Genomic DNA, 22,290 nt, shown 5'->3' with positions numbered 1-22,290 from the left:
AGCACACCACATTCTGATTTCTGTTGTCTTTATTAGTGGAATGGAATATACACCTCTGTGCTTTAATGCTGTTTTCTCCGTCATTCATCCATCGCTCCTCACTCTCTCTCTGAGACTGAACATCAACACTTTAACTCTGAGGCGTCTGAAATGCTGCTTATCATCTCATCGAAGCTCCCGTTGTGTCACCTCAGGATCAGACCAGTGTGCTTCAGTCAGGTTCACCTGACATTTAAAACAAAGTGACATTTAGATTGAATTAGCTGTGCTCAAACGCTTCAGAACCACCACGTCATTCTCAAAACAACATAAATAAGTTAAAGAGCAACTTAACACCCAGTTTTAACTGGAAACAGTCGTTCACACATTCATCACATCTGTTGCACACGTAACTCTGGTTCTATGAGTAGTCTTTGGGCTTCTGGGAACATATAACAGTGTAAGCAACAGTAACAGAAAGAACAGTTTATATTTTTCCCCAAGACTCCGGATCCTCGTCAGGAGATTCCTGTTGCTTATTCCACAAATAAAGGAAAAAATCTAAACACAGCATCAAGGAAAACATTTAATTTCATCTCATTACATTTCTCATTAATAACTGGAATCATTAGGTTGCTCTTTAAACCTCGTGCTGAAACTGTGACATACAGAGAACATCTGACTGGTGGGGGGGGGGGGGGGGGGGGGGGGGGTTAATGGATGAATTTGGACCTGCCGACCAATCACAATAAATCTATGACTGCGGTAATCACTACACTTAAACCGTGATTATTACATCTCATGGTCAGGCGAGTCCCCAGGACGGCGTCACCCCCTAAATCACCGCACGTGTGTCCCGTTCTGAGCCATGACTGAAACGTATGTATTACATCTCTATGAAGTTTTGTGACAGGACTAAATTACCAAAGAACGACGCTCAAATTTAAATTTAGATGTTTCCTGATTTCCAGAGACACCAAAGCAACATGACATTAAACAGCAGATCCCAGTAAATTACAGTAATGCCATGATTCCCAGTCATGGCTCCACCCATCAGCATCTGCATGAGTGACAGTACCTCACTCGTGAAATAACACTGGATTTATACCGACAATAAAAATGAACTTGCTTCACAGTTTTGGAATTTAAAAGTAATAATAATCAAAAGAAACGTGTAAAGTAAAGGAAATGTAAAAAAAAAAAAGTCAGAAGGCCAAAGAGGCCACAGTGTATCAGCTAATTGAACACAACCTATCTTTAAGTTTGATAATAACTGACTTAAAGAGTAAGCGAGTGGGCGTCAATGCTCCTTTTTTGTGTAATCTTGTGTTTTTGGCTCTAAAATCCAACTTTTTGTTTGAATTAAGCTTTTCTCTCTTTGTAAAATCAGTTTTTTAAAATTCAGTTGAATGACACAGACAGCGGGGGGGTGGATGCCAGCTGGAGCTACAGAATAAAACGAAAACATTGAGACTGCAAAGGTATTTCAGAAAACAAGCCAAAGATCCGTCCAGCGAACAGCCCGTCCGTCCAGTCCCCGCTCTCTCGTTAAACTGCAGGAGAAAACAGATAAAATACCTATAACGGTATCCATGCATATTTGTGACTGCTCATCATACGAACACACACACGCATTCACACGTACACGCAACAGCCGCCCCGACCTCGCGCATACACACTTTGCATTCTGGCGAGGAACATGCCTGAATGATTCACTGATAATAATCTGCTTCTCGGTAATCTAACTGCTCGGTGGTGCAAACACTCGTCTTGAAAAGATTCAGGGACAGAGGGGATGAGGAAAACAAAGCAACGACTGGCAGGAGAGAAAACAATAAGAGTCGTCATGCAAAAGAACAGATGATGAGATTTTCTTCCCCACTATGTCGTGTTTTTTTCTCTTTTTTTCTCTGATATGCTTTATAAATTCCTATGATCAGTAGTGCTACTTCTACTGTACGAGGCTCATGCACGAAGGAACGCCGGTCAGATACCCGATGACTTTCATCTCTTTTTTCTTTTTCTCTATTTTTTTCTTTTTTTTTTCTTTTAGATCTGAGGATTTGATTGGAAGATGCGGGTGAAAGTTTATGATACAAAATATGTTACAGTATGTACCTCTTGTCTTCTGTCTGTGTGTCACGCATTCACACTTGCTCTTAAATGGTTCGAGGAAACGCTTCGACAAATCGCTCGCAGCTGAGCTCACGCGTGGCCGACGGCGTCCACTCTTGAAAAAGCATGTATGGATTTGAACGCACGTGCTGACGTATATTTAAAAGGTAACTTTTAACACTTCTGAGCACGAGTCTCCGCCCAGTGAGCGCTGACGCTACATGCTTCCATAGATGCAAACAGAGCCTTTTATTTTACTCAAATCAGTGAACTCAGTTTAGACTCATATTGAGTTACCATTTCTTTCTGCCTGCATGCTAAGAAGTAAAAACATTAACGTTCAACTTCAAATCCCTTATTTGTAGAGTTGTGATCATTATTTTAGTTTTTGTGGATTTAGCTGATAACAGACTGAGACTCTTGCACAGATTCCTCTCTGTCAGCGTTCAGACGCCAGTAAAGCCACAAAAGCAGACCCGTCTCTCTTGAACATGTAAGGTAAAGACTGTGTACAAATGCCCTGTTTAGTCTGTTCAAACTGAACTCTGGTTCATTTTCTTATTTGGTGCAGTTTGATTGCACAGATGTGAACATTATAATCTCACTTGTGTGACCCTGGAGGAGGCGTCTCAGTCTCGTTGCAGAGCGGTTTCATTACAAGTGTACTTACTTAATCAACAAAATTTCTTCTACAGTTATGAAGTGATTTTGTTGGCTTAAAAACGGACTCGCCCGATCCATTAAAGGTAACATACTTTGCTGACTTACTGTCCTGCTGATAGATGTTCACACTTTTGAATGTCACTGGCTGTCATGATCCTGGGTCTTTTGACCCAGCGTTTTAAGTTTGAGTTTATTTTGTTCATTAGGTCATCTAAGTTCATTTGTTTATTAGATTCCCCTTGTGTATCCAACCCCTGTTAAGTCTCCCCTGCTCTTCATGTGTCTCATGTCTGCGTCTTACGTTGTCAAGTTCTGGTTGTCATGTCTGCGTCTCATTATGTTTCCTATTTTATTTTGAAGAGATCTTGTGTTTTTATATTATGGATTATGTTTTGAGTCCTTTGTTGTACTGTTTCTTGTTTCCCTAGATTTCAGTTATGGTTATCATAGGTTTAGTTCTTTGGCTTTGTAATATGGCTTCCCTGTGTTAAATGTTGTGTCTACTGTGACCTTTTTGTACCATGTTTCTGGTCCCTATGTTCTGTCTTCTCAGTTGCTGTTAAGTTTGCATGTTTAGAGTTCAGTCAGTGTGTTTCCTGTTTTACTTTGAAGGTCCACGTCTCATGTGAGTGTTTGTGTTTTGCTTCCCTTGTCTCGTCCTGCCTAATTACTCCCAGCTGTGCTCTCCTTCTGTGTCTCATTCCCTCGTTATCCCTCTGTGTATTTAAGCCCCATGTTTCTCTTTGTCAGTGTTGCGTCCTCCCTCATAGCTGTGTGATTTTTCCCTGTGGCTCCTTGCGCTTTAGTTTTCCCAGTTTAGTTTTGTATTGTTTTTCATGTCCCACTCCACACCAGCAATAAAGCTGTTTTTTGAGTTTACTTTTTGTCTCTGTGAGTTTGCGTTTGGGTCCTACTCGTGCCTGCACACAGCCGTATTGTGACACTGGCAGCCTCGTGCTCAGAGAAACAACTATTTGTAAAGAAGCATCACGACTTGTTTAATTGGATTATACATTTAAAAAAATAAAACAACTAAAATATCTAAAGGTTTCTCATTTGTTGGAACTTTAGTTTAGCATCATAACGTTACCTTATGTTATAAGAGCATGTTGGCAAAAGATTAAAGAAGCTCTATAAATATTGTGGGTGAGTTACTCGTATTAAAGCCTTTAAAAGCATGAAGACAGAAGAAACGGAGGATTAATGATATAAACAAGCGTGAATCATTGCTCATGTGGATGTGTTCCACTTCAGCAAAGATGTGAAAAACAAGCCTTTTTCTTCCAAAGCGTCCGTCGTCGGGGCGACGTGCTCTCAGCGCTTAAAGAGCTTTCAGCGTCGGCGTTTCCTTTCCCCTTCAAATCTATTGCAGAACACTCGTTATGTTCTCTCTCGGTGGAAAGATCGCATAACAAATGCATTTTTTTAGTTGCTTTACACTTTGTTCCCTGCAATAATTACTGTAGTTTTACACACACACATTATAACTGTTATTAATATTATTCTGTTCATTTGTTGATGCTATTTTCCTGCTTGTTGTAATGTTGCATATTTTGAAAGGTAAAAGGCTCTTGATCCCGGTCTGGGCGTTAGTGTCAACACTGACAAACACTTCAGAGCTACAGTCAGACTAGACCAGAGTGATCCAGTCCAGGACCATTCATTTAACTCTCCACAGTTTATTTAGAAAACCAGGCGAGTCCAGTGCTGCTCAGACCAGCTCCTTAAAGATGCAGACTGCCCAGTGTAGTTTTGCGAGTTGCTCAACAAAGATTGTTGAGTTTCACCGAGTTTCCCAAATTATTTGAAGGTCAAGCGATCAACAGTTCCCCTTCATGATTTCCTTGATTTTCTAAATATGAGACCTTCAGCTGCTCGGCGAGAACCGTCAGAGAGCTCGTCCACAAACGCTTCAAAAATCCATTTGAGTGCAGATGAGTCTTTCAGCTTTTTGTTTAGAGTTTAAACCTTCATGTTTCAAGCAAAAGAGATCCAGAAGTGAACGTAGCGGTGCAGCACTGTCGCTCCATTCAGGCTTCAACATGTCGTCTGTCGTTGGAATGAAAAGAAATCCAGCCGAAGAAAACAAAAATTCCTGACACACGTTTCCTACAAGAAAATAAAAACCTCAAACCACAAGATGTCTTCGATACGTCCCTTCAAGCTGCTGAGGGTTATTTGGTTGTCTACAGGTCATCTCCATTAGATCTTTTACCAATAACTAAACCAGCCTAGTCTAAATGATCCTCTGGTGGTTGTTGGTCCCTCCCAAAGCAACAGGTTTGTTTTATAAAACCACTCAGTCCATTCATGTCGAGTTTACACTGAAAAATAAAACTTCTGTCGTCAGCAGTCATCGAGCACGCCTCCTCTAAAGGAGGGCAAAACGAAGCCAGCCAAACCAAACCATCAGCCAGTTCGGGATGACTTTTGGAGTCTTGGCTTCTTTTCCACTGATGTTTCAGGTTGAACCCTTCATGGGTTTGTGCAATGAGATCTAAAACTGTGCAAGGCGGGTCAAATGTGTGCAAGGAGACAAAATGCATGAGGGTGGATCCTAACGGTTTAAGGTCTTTTGCTTCGTTCATGAAGTTGTAGCTTTTGATTTGAGCTTTTTTGTTTTTTGAGGTTCTTATTTTTCAGTTGTCGTTGGATGTGGTCGTACGTTTTGCTTCCCGTCTCATCTGCTGTTTTACCTTGTTAATCCATGTAACCAGCGAAATGTATGTGGAAGTTAAAGCAATCAGTCAGGAATCAGAGTATTTTCTTCCCGATATTTCAGCTAGCAGCGCCCCAGATCCAGGATCAGAGGTTCAAAGGAAGTTCACTGGGAAAGTGGCTGGTGGGGCGGAGGGGTGTCAGGAGGGATGTCGTGTGTGGAGCTGGAGGTTATAAGGAGGAGATTTTGACGGTTTCGTGGGTAAAAGCTGTTGCTCGGGTGTTGCGCAGGATGCCGGGGATGGGGGCAGGCGACGGGGGGAGGCTTTCGTCCGGCGTGTTGGCGGGCGGCGTGGGAATGCTGATGATTGCAGCAGTGAAATCTTGTTCCCCGCAGTTCAGCTTTAGGTTGCCAGCCTGGGCGTTCAGACTGGAACGACTGAAACAAAGAAAAAGAAAAGATAAGCAAAAGGTTGTTTTTTTTATTTTTGTGGTAAATTTAGAGACGCATGTGTGTTTCTTTATCTGATTGTAGCGTCTGTGTTTACGTTTGTGGCGGTATGGAGGTTGTTTTGATATGCAGGGTGTCCAGTTCCTGGACGCTCCCCCGGCTGACTGATGCAGTGGAGTTAGCCAGACGCATGGCGGCTCGCCTCCTGGCCCTGCGGGGGCAGCAGCCGGTGGGGTTGTTCTGCGCCCCCTGCTGGCTGGATAGAGAAGTGCTGCGACTGGTCCTGAAGCCCACTGACTCAGTCATACACAGCTCGCTGTAGGTCATCTCATCTGTGAACTCGTGGTTCTGTAAGCAGAGACAGGAAGGAGGGAAGCTGAAGTTTCAGTCTTGCAACATTTCTCTGAAGTCGTAAATCTAAATCTTTGTGATTTTCTGCCTCTGCATATTTTTGTGGCCTAATTTGTATGTTACAGTCTCTTAAATATATATGTTTTTCTTCTCATTTCTTTTATTTTTGGAATATTTGTGTTATTTTTAGGGTGTTTTCTGCGCATGATTGTCTTTTTGTCTTTAGTTTTCCCAGATGAAGCTGTTGCAATTCTTCTGTTCATTAATCTATGTGTGATCATCAGTCTGTGACTGCTGACCGTCTTAAAAAGTAAAGCTAAAATATCTCTCTCTCTACACTGAATGACTGTAAGCTTATTTTAATGGCATGGATGAAAAGGGCTGAATGAAATGTAAATTTCAAAATGTACTGAGAGAGAATCCAGAAGGGCGACTTAAAGGAAACTTTGTTGAGTCTGTTTATGCAGCTTCTGTTTCTAGGATCAGAAACAGAGTTTATATTGAGGCTTTGTACAAAGACAAAGAACTGCTGAAGATATTTTAAACTGGTGTTCAAAAAAGAGGCAGCTTGAGTTCTGTCTGCGTAAGATGTAAGAGTTGATGGTCCTGAGGGAAATTAAATGTCTGAAAGCTCACCGTTGTCTTCTCCAGACAGTGCAGCAGGTGGTGGTGTTGGTGCTCGAAAGCCGATCTGTTCTTCACACACAGAGCTGTGCTGTCGCTGTCACGACCCTGAAAACACACACACGTAATAAAATGTGTTTAATAAATTGACTGTTTTGTAGAATTGGCGATGATAGCTTCACACTTTGAGGTTCTCTTAACAAATGTCCTTAATAAGGTTGTTTGCAGAATTCAATAATAAGGATTTCTCTTATGATCAACACTTCTTCAGTTCCTCTTTTTAATGTCAAATATCAACACATTCATGTATTCAATGAATATTTGTAGCCTCATACTGGTCTTTGTTTGCTTCTTTGACCAGTAAAACCACAATAATCACTTTCGATGTTGGGTCTGCTATGTTTGATCCTGAGCAGTCCAGTGCGGTGTTAAATCTCATTTGCAAAGGAAGATGTACGGTGGTGCTAAAGTAGTGAAAAGGAGAACGGGTTTTAAAGCTACATATCTGTTATCTATATCATATTTGATCATATATATCATATTACACCAAATCAAATATGAGCAAAGTTTGGTAGTAAGACTCTGGAAATGGAAACTATCTGCATTTAAAGGTTTACTGAAGAAAGAGGAAAGAGATAAAGCTCAGATGAGTCGGATGTGATGTAGAAACTCGCATCATCGGCATAAAAAACAAACAAGTATTAATCATTTGAATGTGTTGGCTCCAGGCTGTAATGATGAAGACAGAGTTTTCCAGGCAAATGGAAACATTTTTTACATGTTACTGGTCACATTGCCAGGAAACACTTGATTGTCGACAAGCTGGTCGACGGGCACAAACTAACTTTTAGCTGTATAGCACTTTGTACACGTGACAAAAGTTCAAAGTGCTTCATAGAGGAAACAGTTGCAATGTAAAAGTAGAATAACCTGGGGACACAAGAAATGTAAATGTAATAAAATAACAAATCTTATTTTTAAAATGAAATTAGGTGAAAATAAAAGTAGAGGAGGCAAAATACAAGGAAAATGAGAACATTTACTCGAACATGACTTCTTTTCCACCAGGTATCAGAAAAATTTGAGATGCTCTCAAATTTTGACACCAATAAGCACAAAGCTGCCAACTATTCCTGAACAGAAACAGTCCATTTATTTGAACACAGTTTTCCCAACTCCAACTAAATAAAGCTACTTTCAGCCACTCCTTTATTTCCCAAGGGTCCCTACAAAAGGATGGATTCAGGATGGCTTTCTTTACACCACCTGGGTTTGTGACCTACTGAGTTTCACTTTCACCTGGAAACTATTCAGAGATTTTCATGGATAAGATAAGATAAGATAAGATAAAACTTTATTAATCCCTTGGGTGGGTTCCTCTGGGAAATTTGTTTTCCAAAAAGCACAGCACCGACAGAAGTTACAGAGTTAAGAATATTATATATATATATATATATATATATATATATATATACACACATATATAAATACAAAGACATATATAGATAAAATATACAAAGGGGATAAATAGAATAAATAGGAATAAAAATAAAAATAAAAATACAAGTGAATTGCACATTTCCAGTATGGAGTCTATTGCACTGCTGATTATTAACAAAAAGTATTGCACAAAAGGTAATTGCACAGTGAAGTGAAGAGGCACTACATAAGGTGAAGGATAAGGATAAGGTGAACGTGTTAATCAGTAAGCTGCAGCGTTTGTTTTTTTCTCTTTTTGCATTATTGTTCAAACTTATTTCAGCTGCTGCTCCGTCCTGTAATCATTTCATCTTATTTGCAGCAGGGGAAGCATAAATAGATCAGAACATCTATTTGTGAGGTACGTGTTTCTTATGAGACTCACGAGTTTACTTTCATAAACTTGTGAAATGTGGGACATTGTCTGGATATGTGGGGCGGCGGGCTGAGGGATGAAGCTGCTGTACAGTCCCACATGAGACGCCACACCTGTTCAGAAGGACCGTACTGTGTTTTTGACTCATACTGAGGTTGTAATAAAATAACTGCTTTTCTAAACTGTTACAGGTAAATAATCTGCGTTTAATAAAAGATTAATAATGCAGCAAAAAGAGGCTTCTGCATACACGCACTTTAAACTGTAACTTTTTAACTAATATTTGCTTGCACTTGTAAAGACTGTGTGATTTCCACCACTGGATTTGAATGAGCTCATAATCTTTCCTTTGGCTCAGTCTCATAAGACAAATCTTTGATTTAAAATGCAGAATTTTTTTCCTAGAATTTAGTTTTTTTTTTATCAGTAACTCATCTTCAGTTCACATTTCTCCACATTAATAAGAAACAACTGCAAAAGTTTTCCTTTCATGTTTGAAAAGCCCAAACTGAGACCTGATCGACATCTTTAAGACTCTTTTCTTCTTATTTTAATCACCTTTATCTCGTTCTTTCTCATTTTGCTTTGTTTTTTTTTTCCCAGCCGGCTTTTAATTGAGTTTTGTTATTTTCCCTAAACTTTTTTTCACGTGTTATGATGAAGAAAAATGAAGCTCTCTTCTTGCCCTGTAGCACAGATTTCCTCCCTTTCTCCATATATTCGCCACTTTCTCTGCACCCCATTTTTCTTCCTCTTCACCCTCATTATGCACTCTTTAAATCCAGCAGTCATCCCTCATTTTGGCTCAGTGAGATTAAGACTCAACAATATCTGTGTGAGTCTCTGTGTGAGACCCATCCACTCACCCTCTACCTGAAGCCTAAAGCCGTTTTCATGATAAAACATTTAAACCCGGTGAATCTTTCATCCTCTTGACTGAAGAAAAAACTGAGACTCTGAGTCACGATTAAGCCGAAAGATAAAAAAAAGAAAGTTCCTCAGATCTGCAGTGATTTAGATCCAGTTTATTTTCAGAATCTAATAAAAATATTCCTGCAGGTTCACACTGTGGGATACATCCATCTAGTAAATAGGAACAAGACTAAAAGGCCGAGGGCTCCTCTGAATCTTTCATACTCTTCACACCCCAACAAATTATGAGAGTTCTGAAATTATAACAAAAAAAGAAACCGTTCTTTTCTCTAGTCTGAAAATGTTGGACAGTTATTGGTATTTAAAGGGAAGTTTAGAGTGGAAACTAAAGGACATCTTTACTCATACTACACATTAAGTATGGCTGTTCCGTCAGATAGCTAGCATCACTAGCATGTAAGAGAAATATATACAAGGAAAAGATGCAAAAATGGTGCAGTACTGGACACCGAGAGTTAGCTGCCCTCTTTAGAGTTTCAGATGATTTATTTTATTTTGGCTTTTCTGCTGCGTCCCAAACAACAGCTGGATCTAAGGTGCTAAACTGTAGGCTCTGTCACGGTCTGCGGAGACAGGCCGTGCGGTGGTGTGTGTGATGGACCCAGGTGCGTACACAAGTGAGTAGACGGGAGTGAACTTAACAGAAAGCGAGCCTTTATTATGGCTGAAGACAAAGTGTACAAACAAAGCAGGGATAGGTGACTAAACTAGACTATAACTAAACTGGGAAAACTAGTATTGTGACAAACTAAGAAGACTCAGAGACGATGATGATCACTGCAAAGACTGACCGTGAAAACATGGAGGTGAGAACACAGACGACGCTGAACACAGCAAGACTGAGGACTAAATACACACATGAGGTGATCAGGGGAAGTGGAGACACGTGAGGACACAGCTGACTAGAATGAAACATAATGACAGCACAGGGGAGAGTAAACCTAAATGCAGTGAACAAAGAACACCAGACTCTTTCAAAATAAAACAGGAAACCCAGAGACATGAAGATAAATCATGACATGAACTTAACATAACCACACAGACATGAAACATGACAGGTAGACGCACGAATCAGGGAGACTGAGTACAGGTAGGAGATGACAGAAACAACTAAGAAATGAAGGACTAAATAGCCACCTAGAAATGAACTAGATCAAACATGGATACAAAAATACATAAAACTCAAACACTGAGTCACACGACCCAGCCCATGACAGGCTCACCCAGTTTGTTTAAATGTGATGCCAACATTTTCTTTAAACAGCATCCATTCAAGGGGCTGGAACTAACAAACATCTCACTATGACCTAAAACCAGAGTCACGCTGGGGCAACAGTGTTTGGAGTCTCCAGGAATGGCCAACATTAATGCAACTTTTACCATCTGTTGCCATCTACATACGCAGAAATTCCCATTAAACAGAGTCATTCAGAGTCAGGCTAGAACCTCGTGGATTTGAAATAAACATTCTGACATTCCTGCACAGATAGAGATGTAGTTGCTGGAGGACACAAATGCAAGAGCAAAATGACGTTAGCACTCAGTAACCTCGCTTTTATGTAGAAATATAGTCAGGATGCAACCGGTTTACGGCCCTTATGCAAACAGACCGACCACAGATGAGTTGTGCTGATTGGGCCAGACCAACTGTGACTGATTGCAAACTAAATCTGTCTGCAGTTATAAACTGAATGTTTACTCTAGTGCGACTGAGCCATAAACTCATAATATGATACACCACAGGGCAGCTGTTTTGGGACAGCAGTATCTTTGATGAAGCATTTACACGCTGAGGAAAGTTCCTGATCAGTTTTAACTTTACTCTCTCATAGTTTTCCTGACTTGTGGGTTAATGCCGAAATATTATATTAAAACTGTTTCGTTTGTCAGCTGCTTTTTAATTATTCTGATCATGTGTTTAATGTAAAATCTTAATCTGCAGGTGTATCTGTCAAAGAAATGTAAGATGATATCAGAAGACTCTAATTAGCGTTCAGGGTTATTTCATCCTGCTGAGGTTTCATTTGAAAGGTTTCTATGTGTCGAGGAAAAAAACACCAATTATCCGCCTTTTGTTATGTGCAAAACAACAAACTGTGCAGGATCCTGAAACGACTGAATTTGCCTTGTGCGATCAGTAAAGTATCTAACCGTCTGATTTAAATCTTCACAGTACGCTGTTGTTTGTGTCTGTTGCATCGTGGACAGTGATCAGGTTCCACTGCTCGTTTGCCAAGTTGCTGCTGGGGAAACTCTCCTCATGCGCTTGTTATTAGCGAATCACCAAACTGCTGAAGCAGCAGCTCTTCGTCTGTCTGAGGGTCTGAAGCGCTCTTTGTTTTGCTGCCTCTCTCTTAGTCTTGCCTCACCTCAGCGTGTCAGAACTCATTAAATCTGCAGCTCACTTTTCTAAAAATTAAATATTGAATTCAATTTGCAGATGAGAACTAAAATGACTGTTTGGGGGGATTTCGAAGAAAACAACTCACAAGAAAATCTTCAAACTTTCAGAAAACTCTGGATAGTTACTGGTACCTGCCGCTTAAAAAGGAAACAAGTTTGATGGATGGATTTACTATTTTCCAAGAAAAACATTGTTAATGGACAAAATCCACATTTTTACAAAATAGCTATATTTACACAATTAATATATTTCACTGTAATAATTGTCACGGTCCTGTTTTTGAGCTGGAAATCCTTCAAGCTTGACTTTCTTTTTGCGTTCTGTTAGTCATTAAAAATAAAAACAGGCAGGCTTATAGCTTTAGCTGGTGTAATGTCAAAAATATAGAATGAATTTTGCTAGACAGTTTAACATATTTATTAAGTCCACTGAGCTTTAACGCTAAACATGACAATGATGTGTGCTATTTGAGGGAAATTATAAAGACAAATAGAGGGGAAAATATCATTTTAGTCGTGTAAATCACAGGGACTTCTTTGTTTAGCTGAGTCAAAGACGGGCGTGTCACAGTCGCAGAAGCTGAAGTGTGGAGTGAGGAGGTGGACCCAAGTGCAGACACACCAAGAGACAAAAAAACATGAGCTGTTTATTAAGGCTGTCAAAATAATACAAACAAACTCTCCACATCTCTCTTGTACACTCAGGAACCGTTATCTTGTACTCCAGGGTTTACTATTTGTATTATTAGATTGGACCCTTTCTTTTTTCTTTTTGTACACCCACTGGTACTCCTATAACTATAAGGTGGGAGTGTATGTTTCATATTGTTTTATGTTCTTCAAAAAGAAAACGGCATATTGTTTAATTTCTCTTTTGTAAAAATGAATGCAGAAAATTTTATAAAAATATTTGAGGAAAAAAAAATAATACAAACAAAAGGGCAGAGCGAGGGCGAAACCTAAACTGGGTGAACTAAAGCTTAACATAAAAGACCTGAAAGTGGACACGGACACCTGAAACATGATGAATACTTTCACCTGGAAACATAGCAGGAAAAACGGATGAGGAATGAAGACTAAATACATAAAGGAGGTGATCAGGGGGAGTGGAAACACACGGGGAAACAGCTGATTAAATGAACATAATGGCTGTATCCCAATTCAGGGTCTGCAGCCTTAAAGGCCGCATTTTAAGGCCGATTACGTCACAGCGACGCGACGAAGGCTGTCCCAATTCGAAGGCTGCTCGAAATGCGGCCCTCAAATGCGTCCTTCATTTCCCTGAATTTTAAGGACGTGGCAGTGTAGACTTTGTGGCCCAACATATCCCAGAATGCATAGCGCGGCAGTGGGTGTGGATAATTTTGCCGAAAAAAAACGGCGGATGAGGGGCGCCCGAAGAGTAAACTTTAAGTAAGTACTGAATATTATGTCACTTATTTATGTGCAAATGTTTAATAACGAAGAACATTAAAACATTACTGTTGGCCACATGTCAGCAATGTTATGTGACATTAGTGACGTTTGTACTAACTTGGTTTTAAAGCCTTTACTTTTAAATATACGCCGTTCAATAGCTGAGCTTAATCTTACAGAGAATGATCAAAGCTCATGTAGAAACAAACAAACAAATGAACAAAAGATTTTCTCCTTCATTTCTGTCAAACAAAGCTGTATGAAACGTTTCCAGCTGTTAGTATTATGGTTGCTAGGCAACCTGGGCAGCGGGACGGAGGCTAGACCGTCCCATTTCACAAGCCTCGCACTTCCGGCCTTAGCGGTCTTTGATTACGCGGCCTTTGAGGACCGTTGAGGCTGCAGACCCTGAATTGGGATGCAGCCAATGACGCCACAGGGAAGTGAAACTAAACACACTGAACATGGAACACCAGACCTCTTCAAAATAAAACAGGAAACATTAAGACACGCAGACTTAAAATGACGAACCGAAGAGGAACATTCACTATAAACACACAGAGGGAAAAGGGGGCTGGAGACGAGACATGGAAACAGAAGATGACGGCTGGGGGAAACACAAACAAAGACATTACTGAAACACATGAAGAGCGAGGGAGACGAAGACACAAGGGGACTCTAATAAACAATGAACTATAACAGGGCAACCTGAGGGAAACAGAATGAGCTTAAATTAATTTAAACATAAATCATAAACCATCCAGATATATTGAACTCAAAGCACTGGGTCAACCAACCCAGCACCGTGACAGCGTCCTGAAATGCACTGTGAGACGTCTGGCTTACTGCAGCTAAAGTATAGATAAGTCATGATCAGCAGGATCCTAGTGAACCATATTATGGGTTCAGATATCTGTGGTCCTAAAGGTGTTGGTCTGCAGTAGCTCCTTCGCATACATTATGTTTATGGAGTGGATGCATGCCTGTAAGAGTGCTGTCATGATTAGCAAAACCAAGGGGACAAAGATTTCCTGAATTTAAAGGTCAAACATCCTGGAAATCTCATTACAGAAATGATGGATGATGAAGGTATTTATGACGCTGGATGATGTATGCAGAAGTAAACATCGTCATCCTCAAATGTATTGCATGTACATGTGGCCTGAAGATCTCTCTGTTCACAGTATACTGCACACATCTGTGTGTGGGACACTTAAACACTAAACTACAGGAAAGTGAGAAGCTACATGCAGCTTCTGAGGCCTCGTGCATGGTGGTTTTTACTGAACAGACCGAGATGCTTCAGGTCAAGACAAATTTTCGCAGCTGCTGAAAGTCAGCACATTCGATGCCTTGTTAAGATCTCATGTAAAATGTATTTGCAGGCTCAGATTTATTTGTGGGTTTAACAGTTATAAAGTTTGGCCCCACACAGCAGCCAGCTTCCTCTTCGGCTGTACTTTTATTTGATTTTTATCTTGTTTGTTGTGGTTTATGTGACTTTGTGTTTTCCACTCTGTCTTTAGTCCCTTTATCTCTCCTTACCTTTCCACAACTTTCTGAGTTAACCCGAGTGTAATCCAGCCTTCTGCCCTGACAGTGAGAAATCATCCACTGTTAGTGTGAGTGTCCATGATTGTGTGTCTCACCCCGAGCCCTCGGTCTTCTTTGTACTGGAGGAAGGCGTTGGTTGTTCCTTTCTTCGCCATGCGGATCCGAGCCAAGCGCACTTTCTGTTTGACAGAAATACAGGAATACAGCAGCGTCAGCGCCTCACACGCACACACACACACACACACACACACACACACTGTAGCACATCATCTGTCTCTAAACTCATAATTTTTCAGGTGAATTGCAATTTTTGCTGCAAAGCTCCAGTTTTCAGGCTTTAAAGGTGCTTTTCAATAAAACTTTATTTTTTCAGCTGATACAATAGAAGTCAAAGGAGCTTGCAGAGAAAAGCGTCTGGACTTCTTTAAGTTGCTTGAAGACGTTTCACCTCTCATCCGAGAAGCTTCTTCAGTTCTAAGGTCAAATGGTGGAGAGTCCCAGATATAAACCACTTCGATACAATAGAAGCATAAAGATGCACCACATGTACGTTTAGGGTAACCCAAAGAATAAAAATGAAAACTGATGGGCATGACAGCTACACAGAAGTCAAGCCAAACTATCACAGCTGCCTCCTATTGGCCGGGTGCAGTATTGGTGCACAACACCAGGAGAAGAAAGCAGCACAGTTCAGTGAACTTAGAACTGAAGAAGCTTCTCGGATGAGAGAAAAATCTCCAAGAAACTTAGATTATCTTGACCTGGATGGCTGAGAACCCACACAGACAAAGCAGCACACAGTTTCAACATATTTTGGTTTCATTTATCAAAAGTGGGATGAAGCAGCGACGCTGCTTATCTTGACTTGCTCTTTCTGTTTGTGCAGTGTATTAAACATTTTATGACTCCACCCAAAAAGCAAAAAAATGACCTGATTTTTCACGCCGGTGTCGATCCTAAATGGCAAGTGGCCAGAACGGAAGCACTGAAAGGCGATGGCCTTAAAGGGTTGCCTGGGCCTGTTAGATGTTCGCTAGACCTCAGTCAAAAGATAACTGCTCAGTGAGTAAATGAATCCAGTGTTGCCAACTCCTCAGTAAGGAAAATCGCTATTGGCTGTCCTAAAAGTCACTACAAGTCGCTAAATGACGTCATCACCTAATTTGCATAATTGGTCATGCTAATATAATTGTAACCTACGCTGTTGGAGAGAGAAATAACATCGTGGACGAGACATAAAGTGAGTAAAAAACGTCCTAAATGCATTTAGAATTTATTTAGAACTACAAATTAAATTTATTTTAGCAATTTTTGTTTTTTTTTTAATGTCACAATTCCAACCCTGCTCCTTTACCCGGGCTTGGACCGGCAAAAGTGACCTGAAATAGGCACTCTGGTGGAGTTACTTTGTGTGTGTGTGTTTATAAGTAGTTTTAAACCTGATCCACAAAACAGCATAAGAGTAAAAGAAGAACTGACTGCGTTACAGCACCCGCTGCTTGTTGAGAGTAAAAGCGATATGCGCTTTCACGTCTTTTTTTAGCGACTTTTTTTAGAAAAAAAGTCGCTAGGGGGTCTGAAAACTCGCTAAATATAGCGACAAAGTCGCTAAGTTGGCAACACTGAATGAATCAACGCATGGCTGAAATGAGGTATCTCTGAAAACAAAAGTTTTCAGCCAACTTTAATCATAAAGGGATTTTGTTTTAAAGGCCGCAGTATCTGATTAGACTCATCCCAGAAGACAGCGTGGATGGGTGGAGCTTGAAGAGGTCAAAGGTGGATGTTTAGTTACATGGTTTTTATTTGTGTTGTCTTAAACCTGCATCAGAACCTAGACGCTGCAGCTCGATACTGAAACGTCAGAATCAGACCTGCTGTGCTCTCCTCTTGTCCGCTCGCTGGTTCTGGTGGTAGATCCGGCTGAAGTTGGACACGATGACGGGTACAGGAAGGGCGATCACCAGGACGCCGCTCAGAGAGCAGATCGATCCAAAGATCTTCCCCGCGATGGTGTTTGGGACCATGTCTCCATATCTGCAGAGAGAAAACATTTTTCATATGAAGTTTCTGAATAAATGAATCCATTGATTCCAAGCAGGAGGTTAAGCAAGAAGACGACTTCTTCATGGTGATCGTTACATAAATAGCATTATGTCCCTCCAATAAACTTTGAGGCTGCAATTTACTACATAAACATAATTTAGACAAACAAAGTTCAATACTGGGAAAATGTTTCCACTAACACGAATCACTGAAACTGGATATTTATTTGATTTTAGAGGGTTTTTTTCAATCTGTGGTATTAGTTAAAAGATAAATAGGCGAGTCCTCCACAAGATTACAGTACCAGTGTTGAAAAGCTGCTCACACACACACTCACAAATTCCTGGTCGCTGCCTCACGCAGCCTTCACCTTTCATTGTGCTCAGCCATAAATCACAGGTAGTGAGACGAGGACGAGTAAGAGGAGGAGGAGGAAGAGATTAGAGAGCTGGCAGGAGGCCAGGATGCTTTGTGTGATTCTGCTCAGACACACCGACGGGAGAAACCTGCAGCTGCACCAGTCAACAGTTTACTACACAAACCAGTCAACAGCTAGAAGCTGATTGATGCTCAGCTTCACCTGTTTACTTGGTTTCTTTAAGTAAATATTCAGAGAGATATGATCAGCAATCCGTCCTCCGCTTTAAGAAGTGCCGTTGGATGATGCAGCCAAAGTCTCATTTTTGAAAAGTTTTCTTCCTTTCTTTATTTATTATATTTATTTATTTATTTTCTTTATTAAAGCAGAGCCTGAGGAATCACGGGCCGCGGCGTGCTCGTATGATAGCCGCTGGTTAATCACAAGGTAGTATGAAGCATACTTGGCTCTGTTGTGCTTTTTGACTTTAAAGGGGATCATATTTGAAAAATGAACATCATGTTATATCTAATAAGGCTTGAAATGGGCAGATGAAACCATAAACTCATCAGGAGAAGTGGATCAAAGGAGCCAAAGGTCATTTTTCACAGCAGGACTACTTTTTGTTTTAAGGTGTTTGGACAGGTTTCCATTTTTGGAGTTATGTCATTGTTTCATATGCAGTCTCTGAGTAGGACTCAGTGATATGTAAATGGCTCTGAGTCAGATGCATATTCATATATATCCATTTAAAATTACACTTTTTTTTTTTAGCTTAGTTTATTTTATGGGAAAACTTAAAAAAAACTGCACCATGTTTCATTAACGTTTCCTTTTTGCTTCCTAACCTACCTGTACTTTGTATTAGGATCTGAAATGAAACATTATCACACAATAACTTTGAAATGCTGCTGTAGCATTTATTTGTGCTTCTTTTAGCATCAAAAGAAAGTTTCTCCAAAGAGACGTAAAATCTCTCATAAAGTTGTGATTATAATTAAGTCCTCAGTGAACTGTGTACCAATCATTATTACTCAAAGAAATGATTTCTTTCCAGCTGATTAAATGATTAATTTGTAAGAACACGTTCCCGTTTTTTTAACTGGTGTCTGTCTCACTGTGGATTTAACTCTTGATATTACACATACGCAAATCAGCACAGGCTGTACAGTAAATCAGATCTGTAGGTAATGAGCTGCAGCTCTCTGCTCGTGTACCTGCTGCAGCAGATTATATATCCATCCTTCTCAAAATAAGGCCGCGACCTTGTCTGCTGTGTGCTGCTCAAATCTTACAAGCCATTTTATTATTTTTCAAAACTTTAAAGCTAATTTTGAAGCTGTGCAGTTGCTCCTCCTGAAGATGAGTTTCATAATGAATTGCTTCTCATTCTTGGCATAAATCCTGTTTTCTAAATCTAATTCCACATGTACTGAAGAATGATTTGCATTTTTCCCTCATTCCTTCATAGCTTTCCTTTATAGTCCATATAACCTACACTTTACCTCGTGGTATAAAGTGCAGAGATGGTCCGCATGGAGCCAGAACATCCTGAAGTTTAATCATCGAGAAAATCCCAGGTTCCTCATCTGCTCTCTTACTGGATCAACATTTCTGTATCGAGGTGTTAAAGACAGACCTTCGGTGGTATCAGTGTGTGTTTGCTGATTTCCTTTCTTCTCTATTAATCGGTTTACTCTGTGGTTAGTTCGAGGCCTTGTTTTCAAATGACCTGGACTCTGAAAGCTAAACATTATGCAGCGGTGCTGAAAGACAAACACCGTGTGCTAAAAGCCATGTTTGAGAAGCTGGAAGTATGAGCCAGAACATGCTCACCAAACCTGGTCCTCCGCTTTTTGAAACCAGAATTTCCACACTTCCAAACATCAGCTCAGACCTGCGTCCCACCGCGTCCCTCACATAAAGCACAAAGACTTCTGAAACCACTAATATGGATCTCTTAGGCCCACTCGCTGCTCGACTTTCCACTCTCCAAAGCTAAAAGACTTTAGCTAAGTGATATGCAGTTAATTGTTCAGATGCATCTTTCACCCAGCTCTGTGCTTATTCTTAAATCCACTGGACTCATGGCTGAGGAGAGTGCATCACTGACTGTAATTCGCCGGGAGCCGAGGGCGTGCTGACGGCACGCGGGTCAGTTTTACTGAACCTCCAGTGTCCTCAGCCGGGAGACATATTGGCAGCTGGGAGCAGATCGATGGAGATAACAGAGGGCAGAGAGGAACAGAAGTCATCTGTAATTGTTGGCAAAAAGCACTCAGAAGAATCGACGGAGACGTCAGACTGTGGCCAAACAGCCAGGATGAATCTGTGCCGGATCTCTAACCGAACTGAACATCAGAGAGGCCTGTATCTGCATCCTCCCTCATTCATCATTTCTCACGTTTTTACATAATTTTTACTTCAAGGTTTGTAAAATAAGCACAAACTACAATTTAATGACATTTTAAAGCATATGTATGTGTCAAAAGTGTGCAATTTACAGAAAAATATACAGCCTAGGGTCCGATACCCAAAACTAATATTTAAATTTTACTATATTTCATCTCGTTTTCATCTCTGGGCTTAATCTCAACAGTGGAAATGCAAAGAGGAACATATGGAGGACACGAGGACAAACATGACATGAAACACAGGTAGGCAAGGAGGTGGAAGTAAAGCAACAGGTAACGTCTAATAAAAGGTAACAAAGAACTACAGCAGTGAGGGAAACAGACAAATACAGACACATGAAACTAACCCGGGTATTTTTGAAAACGCAGATTTTTCTATGCGTTTGCACCTTTCGTCCACACGTAAACGGCGTTTTTGGTCACTGAAAACTGAGATTTTTAAAAACTCCGGCCAGGGTGGATATTTTTGAAAACTCTGTTTTTGCATTTTCGTGTGGATGAGAAAAATGAAGAAAACGCAGCATCAAAGGTGTGCGCCTTTTTTGACGTCACACTGTGCGCCACGTTATTGTTTTGGTGAAATGAATTTCTACAATACTGTTACTGTTAATTGTCTCTGCAGTGTTTAAATGCTTACATATACACACACAGTTACTGTCCCTCCACACATACGACTCAGTTCTGCTTCTATGCCCCAGCTTTGTTTACTTTTTCCCACCGAGGCTTCTAGACTTCTGATTGGCCAACATTTCTACACGGTTAGGAATATAGCGCCACCTGCTGCTTTGGCATGTTCCTAGCAGCGTTTTCCTTCATTTCTGTCTTTACGTGTGGACGGGATTATTTTTTAAAACGAAAACGGAAAATCTCAGTTTTCAAAAATACCCGTGTACGTGTGGACGTAGCCTAAGACACAGATGTAACAGCACACATGGACACACAGATACTATAAGATCAAACGTCATAGACCAACACAGTGACTAAACCCTGCTGCCTACATCTAACCAACATGTTAAAGCTAAGTAAACAAAAACGAGTTGTGAGTCTTCCCTTTCTGGAGCTCGTGCACTGTGGTAGATTTATGCCAGGCCACTTCAAGTCTTTATGACTGTGGCAGCGTCACCATCAGGATATTAGTATGCTCCTAAATAACCTCTATTGGCTTTGTTTCTGTGGTGCTGGCACAAAATTTTCACAGGAGAAAACCTCAGAGCATAAAAAACATCTCAGAAATCTCATTTTCAGACAGCAGCATAGTTCAGGACTTTAACCCGAGATACTGATGAAGGGCGAAGTCATAAACTTGCCAGCTTCCTACAACTCCTGATGCTGTAGAACAAGATGGGAAAACAGGCAACGAGCTGCTGCCAGCCGTGTGAGTACAGCTCAGAATGCAAATGAATGTAAATGGAAACGAAGCGCTCTGTGACGGGCAGACGGCCGACCGGAGCATCTGCCAGCTGTTTAACTCCGTACAGCTGGAACAGCAGCCTCATTAGCCTCCACTTTATGGACCCTGTGATTCATGCAATTGTTGAAGAAGGAAGAAAGAGCCTGCACATTCATCAGGTGCTACCATCGTTAGAGGTGCCCTAACAGCCAAGTCATTTTCCCCCCGCGGGTGCTGCAATTTAATCAGTTCAACAACAAATTTACATTTCCTCGCAAATGTTGAAAACTAAATTAGATTTCAGAGGCGATTTGTATGGATTTACAGAAAAAATCCAATTCGAACCAACTTCTAATAGCCATCTTATCACAGATGCTTCAAAACTCTCATTAAAACTTGTAAAATGATTTTGTTTTTCAAGTGGTGAGCGCAGCCGTATACAGGAAAACAACATTTATAAGCTGCAGTATTACAGGCGGCAGCACAAATGGATTTTCAGGTGTAACAAGAGGATGATACAAACGCTTTAAATCAGCCACGTTAAGCAGCTGTGAAACTAATATTCAGCTCAGCACATCACTCATCGAGTCAGAAAACCCCAAATGTTCATGAGCTTTTTCCTGTTTTTGGATAGAAGGGCTTGAGACAACAGAGATGGGTTCAAGCATATACCTGTCTGTTAGTATTACTGACATCCACTACGTGCATTTTAAGGTGTGTCCCACAAACCAAATAGCAGATAGACTTAGCCTCCTGTGGGACTGCATCATGGGGACTGTAGTAATCTCTTGCTGTATCCCAATTCAGGGTCTGCAGCCTTAAAGGCCGCATTTTAAGGCCGATTACGTCACAGCGACGCAACGAAGGCTGTCCCAATTCGAAGGCTGCTCGAAATGCGGCCCTCAAATGCGTCCTTCATTTCCCTGAATTTTAAGGCTGTGGCGGTGTAGACTTCGTGGCCCAACATATCCCAGAATGCATAGCGCGGCGGTGGGTGTGGATAATTTTGCCGAAAAAAACGGCGGATGAGGGGCGCCCGAAGAGTAAACTTTAAGTAAATACTGAATATTATGTCACTTA

At 40.8% G+C, this 22,290-nt stretch overlaps 1 protein-coding gene across 1 annotated transcript in view; it reads right to left on the bottom strand.

Annotated features, from left to right (window-relative positions):
• Positions 1-19: 19 nt before the first annotated feature.
• kcnd1 (potassium voltage-gated channel, Shal-related subfamily, member 1) overlaps positions 20-22,290 on the bottom strand; it is an 82,155-nt gene continuing 59,884 nt past the window's right edge. The window contains exons 5-9 of the mRNA XM_087834316.1: positions 16,877-17,039; positions 15,098-15,181; positions 6,854-6,949; positions 5,964-6,214; positions 20-5,854 (exon numbers count right to left, since the gene is read on the bottom strand). Of these exons, the coding sequence (XP_087690442.1) occupies positions 5,647-5,854; positions 5,964-6,214; positions 6,854-6,949; positions 15,098-15,181; positions 16,877-17,039 (802 nt within the window). The 3' untranslated portion in view covers positions 20-5,646. The remainder of the gene's footprint in view (positions 5,855-5,963; positions 6,215-6,853; positions 6,950-15,097; positions 15,182-16,876; positions 17,040-22,290) is intronic.

This window comes from Neolamprologus brichardi, chromosome 20 (genome assembly GCF_056152115.1).
Source record: "Neolamprologus brichardi isolate AB-2024 chromosome 20, ASM5615211v1, whole genome shotgun sequence".
In the NCBI taxonomy this organism is placed as follows: domain Eukaryota; kingdom Metazoa; phylum Chordata; class Actinopteri; order Cichliformes; family Cichlidae; genus Neolamprologus; species Neolamprologus brichardi.
The sequence above is the reverse complement of the archived record's forward strand: the minus strand, read 5'-3'. Positions and strand labels throughout refer to the sequence as shown.